We start from the raw sequence: 18,464 nt of genomic DNA on the forward strand, positions 1-18,464 counted from the left end.
GAGATGAAATCAAGGACGAAAAATATTTCACCTTTGTTTAGGGATAGAATTTTTATATATTTTATTATATTTTTCATGTATTATTTTCTTCCGTTTTGCAAATAAATGGTATTTAACTCATTCAAAAAAATGATTGTGTGAAAAATAATTTCAGAATAATAAGTCATGGTAAAACAATCCCTTTATGCTTGCTAATTTTTTTTTTCATTTTGCTTGTATTATTATATAATTTTGTGTATAAAATCTTTTAAAATAGGCTTCCAGTGTTTAGTGTTGGTCGCGCTAGCACTTCGAAATTTGTTTTGAAGGCGTTGGATGATCAAACCTCATTGAGTCCAAATGGATGCCAAGATCGCATAATTTAGTTACGGAAAATCGCAGAGTCCATAATACTACTCATCGTGAGGGTTCTGGAGCTTGCCCTTGGACTACTTTTTCTTAAATCATATTGAAATCCCGTTGGTTACTTGTTTTTGAATGAAGTAAATTTCTTTGCGAGAGAAGTTGCAGCTAGGTTTATGTCCAAAAAAAACCTAACTAAAGCAGAGGAAGACCACTGACAATAGGCAGATAGATCCCCTGTCAAATGGCTTCCACGGAAGGGGTAAATGTGAGATTGGTTCATCTCATCTGAGGTTTAAGGTCCCGTTTTCTTTTCTTTTCTCTTTTCATTTTTTTCGAATTCGTTCCGACCAAACAGAGTCAGTTGAATGCTTATAGCATATACGGATAACGGGTTTATCTTCTGACCCCTTGCTATTGCTTCCATTTTTAGTACATACTGTTCCCGGGTTTTTCTGATTTTAGTTCCCGTCCTTTCTAAATAAAAAGGATTTCCTAATTTCTTCACCGGTTTGTAGTTTCATCTTTTTCCTTTTATAATTTCAAACTTTGCAAATTTTCAGAATCCATGATTAGTGATATTTTGCTAATGATATTTTACTTATATGTTATTGTAGGGCAATTGAGGTAAAACTTCGTTGTTATGGCTCCTCCAAGGTAAGATTGGTTGTGAAAATGCAGATGCCTGAATGCATTCATTACAATTTAGCTGGCTAAAGCTGAAGAAAGAGTTCAGTCATGTTTTACTTCTTATGTTGCTCTCAATGACTTAAGAACTAAGTAGTTTAAAGATATTCTTGCATTTGTGCTAGCGTGGCGAGTTATGTTTAGTACGCCCAAATGACCCAAGTGGATCGTATTTTAGCATATAGGTATCTCTGGTTTATCTAAGGGCTATTGTTGATAATCAAAAATGTTCTTTTCGATGCATGGGTTGATGAATAACCAACACAGGGCTTTTGTTTACTATTGGATTTTCTGTATGCATCCAATGGTAGAAGAGATTAGGATATCACTATTCTTGCCAGTCCGATAACAATAGTAGGACATGAATTAATGAATGATGATGTACTGGAAAATATTTGCATGCGTGTTTTGAATCATCCGTGTATGTTTCTTTTTTACGGTACACAGGAATAAGTTTTCACATTTATAGTTTGGTTCGTATGTAGCGTGAAAAACCTTTGTTGTTTATAATGGAAAATAAAATGTTAGGGAGGATGTTGCAAATACACTGCGGATACTTGTTGCCACGGATTGTCATCTGGGTTATATGGAGAAGGATGAAATTCGCCGGCATGACTCATTCCAGGCATTTGAAGAGATATGCTCCCTAGCAGAGCAAAAGCAGGTGATTTCTTTTTTTTTCCTTTGTGCTTAAGGCCTTCATAAGGATTTAGATTTCAGATTTCATATTTTCCTTTTGCTAGGTGATGTATTTTTATATGCCAACTTTCTGTTATCACGACCCTATTAGTTTTTTTCGGTTACATGCATCTACTAGCACACCTTCAATTTCTCTCAAATGCTGTTGGATGAACTCCTCTAAGGTCTCTACTGCAATTCATAATTGTTTCATTTTCAACAGGTTTATATACAGCTTCTCTTCTTTTTCTTCTTTAGAATTCATGTTGATTCACTTGAACAAGCTTGTTCTAATTTTAAGTTCAAAGGCTAAAGAATGCTATAAATATAATGCTTTATTTTCCAAGACTACCTATCATACCTTTGCATGGTAGTTGCTGAGTATCCAAATTTTATGCATGTTAAATCATACATCAAACTGTCTGATCCTGGCATCAGGTGGATCTCTTACTCCTTGGTGGTGACCTTTTCCATGAGAATAAGCCCTCAAGGTCAACATTGGTGAAAGCCATTGAAATTCTTCGTCGCCATTGCCTCAATGATCAACCAGTGCAATTCCAAGTTGTCAGCGATCAGACTGTGAACTTTGCAAACTCGTAATTTCTTACTTTTGCACTTGATAGAATTATGCCTGATGGTAAATAATTTATGTTCTTTTTTCTGCTTTGACTTGGTACTCCAATATTGGGTTGATAAATATGTTTTGGCTGTTCAACTGCCTGTTGATGCTGTGACTTAAGCAAGAACTTGGTGTCCTTGACTGGGTACCTTAGTTGCTAAATATGTTTTGTCAAAGTTTTTTTTTTCTTTTTCATTTTTTTTTCTAAGTCTACAAACACCATATGTATCCTTTTGTTTACCTTTATAACTTCCCTTAGGTGTCTCAACAAGTATATAGTGTCCATTGTTGACCTTCCAGGCATGAAACTAAATTGATTTTTCATACACCTTAATTTCTTTCCTTTATCTTTGCTTAATCACTCTCTCCTAAAGTTTGATATAGATTAAAAACAAGGCTTTAGCCAGTTTCACTGTGGGTTTAAGCAGTGATTAAGGACTGCTGGAACTCAAAGTTGACTCACGGGGAAATCCAGTCTAGCCTTTTCAACTAGGGAGAATCGAACTGTCATTGAAAGCAGACGCCATCAGATCCTGCTCATTAGCTCGATTCCTCTATAATTTCCACAACTTTAAACATCTCCTTTATTCTTGTAAATAGGCAATAAAGTGCTATGCTTCAATTATGCTCATCTTGCATCTTTTTTGATTTAAGGATCACATTAAATAATTTTATTAACCAAAAAGTGCCATTTTCTCCCATGCATTTTCTATTGCTATGTAATCTGATCTAACTGATTTACTATTCTTCATCTTTTTTGGTACTGGCTTTATTTCATTTGGACATATACGTCAATTAAACATGTAAATGATATTTTCTTCAGAGTTAGTCCCCAACATAATACTTGTTGTTAAAGGTTTGCCTCGAGTAAAGTCTAGGATTTGGGAGAAAGCAGTCAAGTGTCAAGCATCTTATACTAGATGGGCTGTTTTTTCTTCAATTGTAATTTCTATTAAGTTGAGGGGTAAAACCAATAATATCAAACCTGGTCATTTGTATTGGGTTGTCTGCCCACTTAGTCTATAAATAAGGGGCAGAGGGTAGGTGCGCTTGACACACATATCTTTTTGCGAGTGCATTCTGTTCAATTGAGAGAAAAGGCTAGAGTTTTGGTAGTCCTTTGTAATTTCGGGTGAGAGGCAAGATTGTACTCGGGTAGGCTGTGTACTAATTGTTTTCAATAAAAGAAGACTGCTCTCGGTGGGTGTTTGAAGGCTGGATGTAGGTTCATTCCAAGAATGAACTGAACCAGGATAAAGAATTGGTGTTCTTGTGTGGTTTATTTTCTGTTCTTAATACTTTCAATTCTGTTATTGTTCTCGTAATTTCTATTCTGTTGATTCATTCGTGAGTGGGTGCAATTGAGAGTTTTTTAATCTGTCCAAGGAATCGAATTCCAGTGCTCCTTGTAATGTTGATTAAAGATTTGAAAGAAACAATAAGAGAAGAAAGTGAATTCCAGAATAATGCCTCGTTCAATTAAACACAAAACAGAGAGGTTAGCCTATTTATATGACAGGCTTAGCCTCCTAATAACACTTAAAACACAATAGCTACAACACATGGACTAAGGTATAACTGAACAACTGAAACCAACACTTAACAGAATACAAACTGAAACAGCAACACAAACAAAGACGTCAACAAGCCTTAATTCCTTCAACACTCCCTTGTTAACGCTTGTTTCTCCACCTTTATTGAATAACCATTGAGAAATACTCCTTCCATCTCTCCTTCACTAACCCCCCCACCCCCAACCCCCCACCCCACCCCAATTTCATTTGGTTCAGATCCCTTATTTTTATCCCTTGCTTTTGCATACAATTTATATATATTTGCTTTATCTATATGTAAATTAGCATGTAGAATTTTATATATGTTGTGCAAAATTTGGGAATTGGTCTAACAAACCTTTTTATCTTGACAGATTTGGTCATGTAAATTATGAAGACCCTCACTTCAATGTTGGCTTGCCAGTGTTCAGTATTCACGGAAATCATGATGATCCAGCGGGGGTGGTATGGACTATGCAATTTGAGGATGCATATTTCTGCTGAAGTATATTTACTAAGCATGCTTTACCACTAGTCACAATTCCTATACATTATATGTTGAGAGTAAAAATAATAGTATAAAAGATAAAGTTAACCCCTCTTTCTACCAACCTAAGCTTTGAGATGGAATGGGAGTTAACAATCAAACATGGTACTAGAGTATACAAAGGTCTTGACTTCAAACCCCTTGGCGAACCCAATATTTAAATAGTTGCATGTGTTTGAATCAATTATACAGTAAAAACTTGGGCACACATGAGGGGTTGTGTTGATTATAAAAATAATAATATAAAAGATAAAAATCCTCTATCTACCGGCTTAAGCTTTTAGATGGAATAGTAGTTAACAATTTAACATTATTCATGGTATATTAGGGGCTATTTAGTTGTGGAAAATGATTTATCTTTACTTTTCATTTTCCAAAGAATATTTGAAAAACACATTTGAATGTTAGACATACAGAAAACTAATTTCCAATCTAAAAATTTGAAAAATATGTTCAAGAAAAGGAGAGATGTTTTAATTTCTTTTGTGTAACTTGTATTAGAAGAGGAGATGAAGATGATTGGGGAAAATTTTTTGGAACGCCACATTTTCAAATCTACATGTTATTAAAGAAAACTTATAAAAGTCATTTTAGGAGTTTTCCAGTGTAGTTTAATATGGAAAACTGCTTTTTTGCCAAATCTCCACTCTGTTTGAAAATATTTTGTATTTGCACAAGTTTTCTAATTTTCCATTTTATGTGGAGTAATTTTCTAGAAAACTGTGGTTGTTTTCCACAACTAAACAGCCCCTTAGTCTTTTGCTTTAAATGTATGTTTAATGAAAACTGAGCATGCCTCCATCCCTAGCAATCAGGTTGCTGAGTCATCATACAAGTAGCTTTGTTGGAGTTTTCAATATTTCAGTAATTAGACAAAGCATAGCTCCATTTTAGCACAAAGAGGTTGCATGTCAAATTTGATGACATCAGAAGACCGTTTGATGGGGGTTTTATCAATTTGAAGTTGGCCACTGTTAGCTAGTGCTGGTGTCATGATGGGAGTGATTTCCAAGTTCAGAATCTCTCTTTTTCATTTCTATTTTCGTTTTATTGAGTTCAATAGTCCCTCCTTGAATTTTGTTGTGAAATTATACTGTTTGACTACCTTGAATTTTGGGTCCCCTTATGAGCTGGCACACAAAACAAGGGATCTCACCAAGTGTCCCTTTGACAGACCATGAACCTTCACCTATTCAACTTTGAGGTTCATCATGGTCTTATTTCAAGTGCCTCTCCAAATTCGTCCTAAAATTCTTTCATTTGGGCAGTTACTCCCCCCCCCCCCCCCTTCTCTCTCTCTCTCTCTCCTCAAACACACTACCCTTGTGGATCTTGGCCAGGTCCACCTTTCCCAAGGCAGATCTATAAACTTTCACTTAACCAAACAAAGTTATAGTGAACTGGACAGGTATATCTTGCACTGGAATAACAAATAAGGGGTAGCAGGTTAACTGTCCAACCTTGGAACTACTCGGTGACACCCGTTGGTTTGATATTTTTGACTTCATGTCAAGTTTGTGGACAACAACCATTGTTCAAACTTTGTATGACACAAGAAAAATATGTTAAACATTCTGTGTCAAAACTTTTCAAATATGCTGGAAACAAATATTTATATTGATTAAATTTTTTTGATATGTACCATTTTGTTTATGTATACCATTCCCACACATGGCATGACCTTATTTTCTCCCTTGACATGCTGTTGTTAAAGAAAAGTGAACAAGTTTATTTTGCGTCAAATAAGAAATAATGGGTTAAACCATAGTTACTGGGTTCACTCCTCACCCCTTGGAACCATGATCCAGATCAGGCATTCTAGATTGTGGTTCTTTCATGTCTCAGGATCATGAGGAATGTGATCTAGATCCCCAAGTTTGGGGATCCCAACAGTGCATAAGTCAGCTAAAATAATTTAAAGCTAAGAAAGAAACTTAAAATCAAATAATTTTCAAATAAAACTAGATAAAATAAAGCTTGCCTACCTTACTTTCTTCCTGATTCTCTGCATTTTGAATTATATTTAAAACCTACTTTGTTTGCATATAATTCTTCAATGCATAAAGTTTTACAAGAACATTAAAAAACCAAGACAAAACGATCAAAATAGCTTCTGTAATAGCAAAGTATTAATCCAACCAATTTCGACCTGGGTACAGCTATAAAGCGTGCAACAGCTCGAAATAATGAATCAAAATTAAACCTATCCCATCTACCACAAAATTGGCATACTAATGTAACCCATACCCGTTCCATGAACATACCATGTTCCTAGAAACTATGGGTTAAACTATTCTGTCTAACCTACTTGGTTACACCCATCAGCTTGCTTTTCTTTTTTTACTTAATTCTTCATCAAGTGATGTCAAGTTTGTGGATATCTACCTGCCATTATGAAAAGGTAAATGGAACAATACATGGTTACAACTTTGTATTATCAACAAAATGCATCAAAACATGCTTGAATGTCGAAATGTTTTAAATATATAGGTAAGATATATTTATATTGCTAAAAATGTGCAATGCGTACATCTTGTGGTTGCTACACCATGGTACTCCACTTGGCATAACCTTGTTAGTTTCCCACATTGCAAGACTGCAGCATTCTACTACCTGTTTCCCTTGCTTGAGCTTGCTGCTTAAACCCTCTCAAGCTGTAGATCAAGTGTCACGATAGTGAAAATTTCGTTTGATTTTTTAGCTCTTTTCATTAAGTCTTTAAAGAAGAGGACTTGCTGCTGTTTCTGATTGTAGCAATGGCCTTCAACATAGTTTCCTTGTTTTGCTATTTGGTCCATCCTCTTTCTGTTCGCAAAGTTACAGTGTTTCTGATTTTCACAATGCTCATTCAACTCATTGGTGTTGCTACTTGTGCATTTGAAGATAAGTTGAACTACAAGAAACCATATTTCTTGCCCACTCTATCCATCTAATATTTCTCTTTCAAATTTTAGTGGAATTAATAATTGGTCATATTTTTTTTTTTCCTTAGACTATTTCATGGGTGTTTTCTGATGTTGCAACAGGACAACCTTTCAGCAGTTGATATCCTTTCTGCATGCAATCTTGTGAACTATTTTGGCAAAATGGTTCTTGGAGGTTCTGGTGTTGGGGAAATCACTCTCAACCCCATTCTCATTAGGAAGGTCTATATTTAGATTTTATTTGTCAAATGCCATCAGTTTGGACCACTTGAGTAGTTTCAGGGAGCTATTTTTAACTCTTAATTGTAGGGATCAACTTCTGTAGCTCTGTATGGCCTTGGAAACATTAGAGATGAACGACTTAATAGAATGTTTCAGGTATTCATTTGGAAGAAATGCTTTTCAAATGTGATGTTTCTAAACTAACTTCAGCAGCACTTAAATTTTAGTTGTGTTGTTTTTTAAACCTCAGACACCTCACTCTGTCCAGTGGATGCGACCTGAAGCTCAAGATGGATGTCAAGTATCAGACTGGTTCAACATTTTAGTACTTCATCAGAACAGGTTTTGCTGAATTCCTTGACATATTATTGCATCATGCATGAAGAGACCTGTTGTTATTTATTTAGAAAATCAAATAATATCACAACTTATGGGAGCTTGTGTGGTCTTCAATTAGAAATTTATAGTTGCTGCGTCCTGCTATTTATCTTGCTTCTTATGTGCCTTGCAGAGTTAAAACAAATCCTAAAAATGCAATAAATGAGCATTTCCTGCCTCGGTTCCTGGACTTTGTTGTGTGGGGGCATGAACATGAATGTCTTATTGATCCTCAGGTACCAATAATATAATTGTTTCTTCTTCAATTCAATTTTCCTTGAGGTATCTCATTCAAGGCTGTTGGAACCTTAACAGGAAATTCCAGGCATGGGTTTCCACATAACTCAACCAGGTTCTTCTGTTGCAACATCACTAATTGAAGGAGAATCAAAGCCAAAACATGTACTTCTTTTAGAAATCAAGGTTGTCTTTTGGGAATGTTTAAATGAAACATTCTGGAGTTGATTTATTTCTTAAAAATTCAGGAATTTTTTGGCTTAGTTACCGAATTGTGTTTTTGTAAATGAATTATATACAGGGAAATCAATATCGCCCAACCAAGATATGTTTGAACTCAGTGAGGCCTTTTGAATATACCGAGGTAAATTGACATTGTTTATTTTAATTTTATAAGTAACTTGTGTTGAATGGCTTAATTAAATAACTTGTGTTGGATGGCTTAATTTCATGATACAGGTAGTGTTGAAAGACGAACCTAACATTGATCCTCATGACCAAAATTCAATTCTTGAACATTTGGATGAAGTGGTAAACCTTCTTCCTCTTCCCCCTTTTTATCCTTGTATTAGTCAGAAATATTAATTGCTTGTGTTATCATTTTCTACTGCCAGGGTTATTTTTTTTTATAATTGTATGTTAATACGTTTACTCTGCTTTAGGTCAAAAACCTAATAGAAAAATCTAGCCAAAAGGCTGTTAACCTAACAGAGCTGAAGCTTCCACTAGTCCGAGTGAAGGTAAACATTTCCTTTGTCAAATGATGCTACATTGAAGATGATATTCATTGGCATATGTGTTTCCTCCACTTCTTTTTACCTTCTTGTTCTATTTGATTTTATAGGTTGATTATTCTGGATTTATGACAATCAATCCTCAAAGGTTTGGGCAAAAGTATGTGGGAAAGGTACTTCATGTTTTATTAATTTTGCTAAGACTGTCCCTTTTTTTTTTTTTTTTAATTTTCATACGGGGGTGCTGTTTTTTTTCTCTCCTTTTATTTTTCTACGCTTTTCCTGTTTTTCCTAATGGTGAATGACTATCTCAAGATTGTGTAGGTTGCAAATCCCCAGGATATCCTTATATTTTCAAAGGCTACAAGGAAAGGTCGCAGTGAAGGTACTTCTTTGTTATTCTGGCTGTTAGTATTGTACTTTATAGTTCAGATTATGACTATTTGGTTGAAATCTTCACCACAAACCTAATATCTATCTGTTGTGGGCATTCAGGTATGTATTCTTGTGCCTAAGTGATTACTTTATGTAACAATTGGTCCTTTCTTGACTTGTTAAAATAAAATAAAAGAAAATGTTGATACAGTTTTCTCTGAAATTTTACTTTTTGTAGACTACCGAACTGAATTTCACTTTGTAGTTTGTAAGACCCTATTTGAATTCATTGCGATTTCAGTTTTTTTCAAAATCTTGAAAAAACAAAAAATGCTGTTTGGATAAGTGTTTTTGTTTCCTAAAAAATGGAATCCACTTCCACTATTTTCACAAAACCCTGAATACACCAATTTGTTTTGTTCAGTTGTTTTAAAAACAACTTTTAGTTTCACCAAGGCCACTTTTTTCTGTGTGACAAGGATCAAAGAAGGTGCCATTAGTAAAGGATTTAACATGCCTCATTTTATTTAAGGGCTTAAATGAAAAGATAATTAGTTGCACTCTCAATATGTTGTTGGGGATGGTGAGAGGATTCTGATGATATAAATTTTTTGTTAATTTTGATTAAGGTTTATGAAAGTGGGATTAGTGGCTAATTAAATAATTAAGAGTAATTAAATTAGATTACAATATTGGGTAAATTACCCTCAGAGCCCGTGGTTTGTTTTTGTCCCTAGGGATCATTTTTGCTTGAACAGTCCTTTGCTAGTTTTTGGCACTGAGAATTTTAAATTAAATCGAATTAAGTTAAATTTACTCCTAACTCTAATTACAAAAGAAATGAAAAAAGAAGGCAAATCTGTTCTCTTATTTGGAGAAAAGTTGCTGGCAGTGGTATTGTAAGGAAGAAAGGAGGAAGATCTTACAATTGCGAATATTTTAAGAGTGTTATTGGACGCAGCTCAAGAAGAAACTTCCAGTTTCCAGTATCTTCAGGAATGTAGCCAATGATGTTATGATTATGCAAATAAAGAACCTGAAGATATTAAATCTTCCCAAACTCAGCTGGAATACTGCCATTTAGCCTATTTAATCCCTTGTCCAATAACCTAACACGCCACAATTTTTGGAGCTCAATGGGATCTCCCCGTCCAATTGACTCCCCTAAACATCCAAAATTTCCAATCCCTCACTATAATTTTTTGTCTCTGGAATCTCTCCCTCAACCCATTATCAGAAATGTTGAAATGTGAAAGATTTGTTAGCCCAAGAAACCCCAGAGGAGCCAACTGAGTAAACAAATTGTTGCCAAGATCCAAGCTCTCAAAGCTCTCACACACTGAAAGCTGCTTTCAAACATCCCAGTTAGCATATTCCTCCACAAGGACAAGTAGACCATTGATAAACTAGTCAATGCCAAGAAGCATATTTGTCAAAGGCACAAGGTGCACTGAAGCACAAAGAGTTCTTGGGGCCTAGGGGTGAGGCATAAGGTGAAGGGCAAGCCTCACACACATGAGGCACACATTTATTCAAAATGCTTATAAAATAATCTTATACACCATTTTGTTTTTGTTGAGCCAAGTTGCTCCAATCAACCTATTGTGTATTTTGATGTTTAACAAAACATAATTTTAGTAAAACTATTTTTGGTGTATTTAAATCTCCTAATGAATTTTTGATATATCTTATGGTGGATAACATATTTTAAGTATCATAGTATTTTGTGTATCAAAATGAACCAATAAATATTATTTGTTCTAAGTAGAATATTAGCACACTATAAGGGAATATATAAGAAAATGTTTTCATTTTGGAAAACTAACTCCCAGTATTTTGATAGCTAATATTCATTATTGTTAAAATGATTTTTAACGAATTTTTCAAGAAATAGAAAGTATGTATTTTGGAAGTGGTAAAATCGCCAAATCCCGAGTTTGTTCTAAAACCAAAAATCTACTTTCTTATTGATTTGGATTTTGATTTTTTAGATATTTTTATTAAATCCAAATGGGGGGTATTTTCTTATTTACATTTATGTATTAAAGTAAATAGAAGATAAAATATAAATAAAATAAAATGAGGACATTTACCTAAACTAAAGAAATGTAAATATTTTGTAATGAATTCATGCTATGTATTGTATTATCAAAGCAAATCTTTATTTTTCTGAAAATCTGGACTGAGAGTCGACTCTCGGTGAGGGACAGTCGATTGTAAGTCAAAATAGTAGTCGATTGTGGATATGCATCAATCGACATAGCCGAGCATTGTTTATGCAGAGTCGAGGTAGCCGAGAGTGGGTTTTGGCCAGTCGACTGTAGGTCAATGAGAGTTGACTGTGGGTGTCGCGGCCAATGAGAGTCGACTGTGGGTGTTGCGGAGTTGACTGTCGGTTAGAACAGTCGACTGCCAGACTTCAACGGTCGGATTTTTGGAGCCGTTACAGGTCGTTTGGGAGCTCCACTATATATGTCTTGAAGAGAAATCTAGAGAAGACTAATGCTCTACCATTTCTTATCTTTCCAAAGCACACCCAAGCTCTCAAGCACTCAATCAAAGCAATCCAAGGCCCAAGGAGCTTCAAAGATCTATCCATTGGAGCCTCAAGGCAAAGAAGAAGTTTTCTTCTTGTTGGTAACTTGTATTATTTCATTTTCCTTGTATATTGTTCTTGTATTGATATCCATTTTAGTCCAAGTGTGTTGGACATAGGATTGATTTATTTGTATTGGATTGTGGTGTGGCATCCTAGAGCCTATTGTAATATAGGTGGTGTTGTTATTGTATGGTTGTATTAGTTTCCGGGGTGAGCTAAGGGGAAAACCTCGGGGTGTACAAGTTTGCCAGGTGTTCTTGTGTAGAAACCTAGTGGTGGTTTTAGTGGAACCTCAAGTGTCGGTTTGACCTTGAGAGAGTGGACTCTCAAGTGTTTGTATAGCTTTTCTTTATAATATTGTATTTAAAGCTATATAGTATTATAAAGTTTGTATAGCTTTTCTTTAAGTGTTTTCAAAATTTCTGGACCAAAAGTTGACTCCCGTATGGGAGAAATCGACTCCTCTATTGCTAGTCAACTGGGGCTTAGCCATAGTCGATATAGCCGAAGCTCGGATTAAACAGAGTTGGCATAGCCGAGAGCTATGTTTCGACAGTTGACTCCCTTTGAAGGGAAGTCGACTCTGGATTTCCTTGACTCCTTTCAAGTTGTAGTCGACTGTTGGATAGGACAGTCGACTGTCCTGGTCCAATGTTCGGATTTTTAGCCCGATTTCTGCTTGTTTCTTGCTCCATATAAATAAATAGCTTTTGTCCAGAGAAACAACAACGAATGAAAAAGTGCTCTCTCAAGATCCATCCTCCAAGAAAAGCAAGCAATTGCTCAAATCTTTAAAGCCTACTCAAGAAGCACTCAAGCTCACAGATCTACACTGTTCAACTGTTCTTAGAGCTCTTGCAACCAAGGAATCGAAAAGCCATCTTGCAAATCCGCTTGAGGTCAACTGTATTTGTTCGATCTAAGTTGTATTTTATATTACAATTGTATCTTTGCATCTTATTGTGCTTCACTGTGTTGTCCAAAGGTGGACATTGTTGTAATACCTAAACTTCATCATTGTGGTTGTTGGTTGGTTTCCTAGAACCATTACAAAATTTAGGTGTATTAGTTTCTAAGGTTAGCTACGGCAAAATCTCGGGGTGATTGAGAATAGTGGAACCTTTAGGGTTGTTAATACCTTAGAAGAGTGGAGTAGGCGTGGGATCGCCAAACCACTATATGTGTTGTGTGCATTATTGCTTTTATTTTTGGTGAATCTTGAGCATTTAAATTTTCATCCCAAAGCTATTGGACTATACAATTATATATCAAAGTATTCTTATGTATAAAAATTAATCAAGAGATTTCAAATAAAAAAATTAGACGTAAATTTTTATCAACTCAATTCACCCCACCCTCTTGAGTTGCCATTGTATTGTGTCAAGGGACCAACAGTTTCAATATATACCTATAAGGAGATAGCTGCAAACTCATAAAATAATAAATCACAAATGACTAACCTTATAGTAACTGTTAGATAAATACAAAAGAACTGTTTGTATATACCTCAAGAGTACAACATAAGCATATATATACATACATTTACTTAAAGATAAATACACTAATACCCCCTTACTTATCTTATTTAACACTCCCCCTCAAGCTGGAGCATATATATTGAGCATGCCCAGCTTGGTACAAATATAATTCACACGAGACCCTCTAAGCGACTTGGTGAGTAAATCAGCCAGTTGATCATTGGAACCCACATATGTTGTAACTACATCCCCAGAGAGCACATTTTCTCTAATAAAATGACAATCAATTTCAATATGTTTGGTTCTCTCATGAAACACAGGGTTAGAGGCAATATGCATTGTAGCCTGGTTGTCACAAACCAATTGCATAGGCTTAACCTGCGTAACTCCTAACTTCTCAATTAATTGTTTCAACCACACTAGCTCACATGTTGTTACGGCCATTGCCCTGTATTCAGCCTCTGCACTGGATTTGGCAACAACAGTTTGCTTCTTACTTTTCCAAGAGACTAGGTTTCCACCCACAAAAACACAGTATCCATATGTGGATCTCCTGTCACTAGGTGATCCTGCCCAATCAGCATCTGTATATCCCACAATTTGACTGTGCCCATGATTTTGATACAATATACCCCGACCAGGGGTAGCCTTAATATATCGAAGAATACGGATCACTACATCCCAATGACTGTCACAAGGTGAATCCAAGAACTGACTTACCATACTCACAGCAAATGAAATATCAGGACGAGTGACAGTGAGGTAATTAAGTTTCCCAACTAATCGACAGTAGCGCCCATGATCAGAAAGAGGCTCCCCTGTCTCGGTAACAGCTTGATATTTGGATCCATAGGGGTATCTGTAGGTTTACATCCAAGTAATCCTGTCTCTTCTAGCATATCCAAGGCATACTTCCTTTGAGAAATATAGATGCCTTGCTTTGACCGAGCTACCTCAATACCCAAAAAATATCTCAAAGGACCCAGATCCTTCGTCTGAAACTGTTGGTGAAGATGTGCCTTCAATTCAGTAATACCAACATCATCATCCGCGGTAAGTACTATATCATCAACATACACCACTAGAAGAATGTGGCGGCTAGACTGAGAACGATGAAAAATAGAATGATCAGCTTCACTCCGAGTTAACCCAAACTCAAGAACAGCTGAACTAAATCGACCAAACCAAGCTCGAGGAGACTGTTTTAAACCGTATAAAGATTTTTGAAGGCGACACACCAGTCCAGACTCCCCCTGAGCAACAAAGCCAGGAGGTTGCTCCATATACACCTCCTCCTGTAAATCGCCATGGAGAAAGGCATTTTTTATGTCCAATTGATGAAGAGGCCAGTGAAACATAGCAGCAAGGGATAAGAAAAGGCGAACAGAGGAGATCTTAGCAATAGGAGAGAATGTATCGCCATAATCAAGACCATAAACCTGAGTGTATCCTCTAGCAACAAGGCGAGCCTTAAGACGATCAATCCGGCCATCAGGACCAACTTTAACAGTGTAAACCCAGGGACAATCAACAGTAGACTTACCCTTGGGAAGAGGTACTAAGTCCCAAGTCCTAGTGGAATGTAAAGCAAACATTTCTTCGACCATAGCAGCCCGCCACCCTGGATGGGAAAGAGCTTCGGGAACAGATTTAGGAGGTGAAACAGAAGATAAAGAAGAAACAAAAGTAGAATATCCAGGAGACAAATAATCATAGCTAACAAAATGGGAGATAGGATGGTGAGTACCTTTACGAAGAGCAATAGGCAAGTCAAGATCAAAAGTCGAAGGCGACGGACTAGAGGAGGAAGAACGAGTTGGCACCGGGGATGAGTCAGGAGACGGCTCCCGCGGACTAGCGACAACAGTCGGTACTGGTTGGGCTACGAGATGTGGACGCTGTTGATAGACCTGAAGATCAGAGTGATCAAGGCGAGAGGCAAAGGATGGTGGAGATGGTGAAGGCGTTGGAGATGGAGGTGATGTGAGGTCAAGAGAAGGAACAGGTAAAGGTAACCCAACAGACACAAAATCGGAGATCGCAGATGAAGAAGGGAAATAAGGAGATGACTCAAAGAAGGTAACATCCGCTGAAACAAAACATCGAGTTAATTGAGGAGAGTAGCAATGATACCCCTTTTGAAGGCGAGAATAACCCAGAAAAACACATTTGACGGAACGAACAGATAACTTATCACGACCTGGGGCAAGATGGTGAACAAAGCATGTGCTCCCAAAGATACGAGGGGGAAGAGAATATAAGTCAACCCGAGGAAAAAGAATGGAATGAGGAATCTGGTCATTAAGAACAGAAGATGGCATGCGGTTAATTAAGTAACATGCAGTTAAGACAGCATCACTCCAGTATTGAAGTGGAACATGCATATGAAGAAGAAGCGTGCGGGCTGTCTCAATTAAATGGCGATTCTTGCGTTCAGCTACCCCATTTTGTTGTGGGGTTCTAGGACACGAAGTCTGGTGAAGAATCCCATTGGATGCCATATAAGATCTAAATGGGAGAGACAAATATTCAAGAGCATTATCACTACGAAGAACATGGATAGGCAAATTGAATTGTGTTCTAATTTTAGCACAAAATGTAGTGAAGATTGAAAATAACTCTAAACGCGTTTTCATTAAATATAACCGTGTAGTCCGAGAGAAATCATGAATAAATGTTACAAAATAACGAAAACTGTCTTGTGAACTAACACGACTAGGACCCCATACATCTGAATGGACTACTGAAAAATGAGAACTAACACGTTTAGTAACTCTACTTGGGAAAGAACTACGAATGTGTTTCCCAAATTGACAAGACTCGCACTCTAAGGAAGAAATACTAGAGAGACTGGGAACCATCTTCTTGAGATTGGGAAGAGATGGGTGTCCCAACCGACAATGGACTTGTAGTGGGGAAGTTGTTGTCATGCACGCCGCTGAAGAAGCAGGGAGAGACAGATAGTAGAGACCGTGAGACTCAAGCCCCGTGCCAATCGTCCGTCCAGTCCCCCGATCCTGCACAAGAACAGAATCAGACGAGAAAGTTATAGAGCAATTAAGACTGCGAGTGAGTTGACTGACAGAGAGCAAATTAAAGATACATTGTGGTAAATGTAAAACAGATGATAATGGTAAAGTAGGAAGAGGTAATGCGGTACCAATACCCGTGACTGAGGCTTGAGAGCCATCAGCTAATGTAACAGGAGGTAGAGACTGTGAAGTTTGAACATGAGATAGGAGAGAACGATTACCAGACATGTGATTGGTGGCACCAGAGTCGAAGATCCATGGGCCAAGAGAAGATGAAGACTTAGTAAAGCAGGCAGTAGGGTTACCAGTGTCAGCAAAGGATGTGACAGGTGAAGTAGCCTGTTGTGCTGCCCGGAACTGAAGAAACTGAGCATACTCCCCCCCGGAGATAGTCACTGGTGAGGAATCACTGGGTGTGATAGATGCCTGACCCTCTGAAACGCCCACAACCATGTTAGCAGTACTGGCTGCATGAGGTGGACGTCCATGTAGGCGATAACAAGTCTCTTTAGTGTGACCAAGGCGATTACAATAGGAGCACTGGGGCCGTGGACGACCACCACGACCAGTCGGGGTCGTAACTAGGGCAGAGTGATCTCCAGCAACGGACATGCCACGATCAACAATAATAGAGGAGGCTCTAAGTAGTCTGGCAAATACTTCTGTCAGAGGAGGAAGAGAGGCACTGCCGAGAATTTGTGTCTTAACTGAGTCAAGCTCTGGTCGAATTCCATGAAGACAAAGGATAGTAAACATTTGATTGCGTTGTTGCTGTTGTTTCTTGATATCGGTATCAAAGGGCATCAACTTGTTAAAGTCAGTAATAGAAGCTTGAAGCTTACCCAAATATGTGGTCATATCCAAATCAGTCTGTCGTAAATTGAACAAGGCACCAATCACATCATAAATATGAGTGATGTCACTAGTATACAGCTCACGAGCTCGAGTCCACAGGGCACTACACTCCCGAAGAGGTCGAAATATCGGCATTAAGGTCGGCTCAATGGTCTGCCACAATAAACTCAATAACTGGGCATCCACTCTCCGCCAAAGAGGTTGATCCCCCTCAGAAACAATTGAAATAGTCTTCGATAAATGATCCTCAAGGCCATGACCAAGAAACCAAATTTCAACTGCACATGACCAAGTGGGATAATTATGTCCGCTCAATTTCTTCGTTGTAATAACCGGTGTGCCCGAAAAATGGGGAATGGTCACTGGTGTGGACATGGTGGAGCGGCTTGTGGATGAAGAGTGAGCTGGAGATGAATCCATGATGCAGAAAGAACAACAGATCTGGAGCAGATTTGATTACACAACCAAAGAGAGGGAAGACAGATCTGGAGCAGATTGGGTTACACGACCAAGGAGAAGAAAGAACAGATCTGGAGCAATACTAGATCTGGGCAGATTTGGAGCACAAAAGCTGAAGCTGTCACCGGAGTTCGCCTGAGGGTGGCTGGATCTGGACAGGTGCGGTGAAGGCGACGGAGAGATGACCGGGACAGAGGCGGCGACAGTGAGGGCGAGGTCGGGTGCGGCTGGAGGGCGAGGGGGAGCTCGGGCGCGGGCGTGGCGACGACGACGGCGCAGGCTCGACGAGGGTGAAGGCGAGGGCGCAGGCGCGGCGACGGAAAAGGCGAGATCTGGGCGCGGTCGGACCGGATCTGGAGAAGAGGAGCCGCGATCTGGAGAAGAAGAGCTGCGACAGTGAGGGACCAGTGGTCGACGAAGAGACCTGCGGTGATGACGACGGCGGGCGAAGCGATCGGCGGTGATGGCGTCGGCTGACGGCGGCGGCTAGGGTTAGGTTAGGGTTTGGGCTCTGATACCATGTTAGATAAATACAAAAGAACTGTTTGTATATACCTCAAGAGTACAACATAAGCATATATATACATACATTTACTTAAAGATAAATACACTAATACCCCCTTACTTATCTTATTTAACAATAACAACTAATATCATTGTAGAAAACCAATTATTTTCTTTTGTAATTAGTTTCTTCTAACTGCAAAAGAAATTAGAGGAAAGCAAAAATTATAGTAGAACACAC

At 37.9% G+C, this 18,464-nt stretch overlaps 1 protein-coding gene across 4 annotated transcripts in view; it reads left to right on the forward strand.

Moving 5' to 3' along the window:
- The first annotated feature begins 280 nt into the window (after window positions 1–280).
- The window catches only part of LOC127797084 (double-strand break repair protein MRE11), a 60,123-nt gene continuing 41,939 nt past the window's right edge, over window positions 281–18,464 (forward strand). For 2 of the 4 annotated variants that reach the window (XM_052329598.1, XM_052329600.1), the window contains exons 1-15: window positions 281–642; window positions 960–999; window positions 1,558–1,693; window positions 2,146–2,303; window positions 4,254–4,344; window positions 7,453–7,572; window positions 7,660–7,728; window positions 7,823–7,914; window positions 8,084–8,186; window positions 8,266–8,373; window positions 8,489–8,551; window positions 8,647–8,718; window positions 8,850–8,927; window positions 9,032–9,094; window positions 9,246–9,306. In XM_052329598.1, the coding sequence (XP_052185558.1) occupies window positions 986–999; window positions 1,558–1,693; window positions 2,146–2,303; window positions 4,254–4,344; window positions 7,453–7,572; window positions 7,660–7,728; window positions 7,823–7,914; window positions 8,084–8,186; window positions 8,266–8,373; window positions 8,489–8,551; window positions 8,647–8,718; window positions 8,850–8,927; window positions 9,032–9,094; window positions 9,246–9,306 (1,228 nt within the window). In that variant the 5' untranslated portion in view covers window positions 281–642; window positions 960–985. Of the gene's footprint in view, window positions 643–775; window positions 853–959; window positions 1,000–1,557; window positions 1,694–2,145; window positions 2,304–4,253; window positions 4,385–7,452; window positions 7,573–7,659; window positions 7,729–7,822; window positions 7,915–8,083; window positions 8,187–8,265; window positions 8,374–8,488; window positions 8,552–8,646; window positions 8,719–8,849; window positions 8,928–9,031; window positions 9,095–9,245; window positions 9,307–18,464 lie in introns of those variants that run through there. The other 2 variants (XM_052329599.1, XM_052329601.1) reach the window with 2 other exon arrangements.

This window comes from Diospyros lotus, chromosome 3, assembly GCF_014633365.1.
Source record: "Diospyros lotus cultivar Yz01 chromosome 3, ASM1463336v1, whole genome shotgun sequence".
In the NCBI taxonomy this organism is placed as follows: domain Eukaryota; kingdom Viridiplantae; phylum Streptophyta; class Magnoliopsida; order Ericales; family Ebenaceae; genus Diospyros; species Diospyros lotus.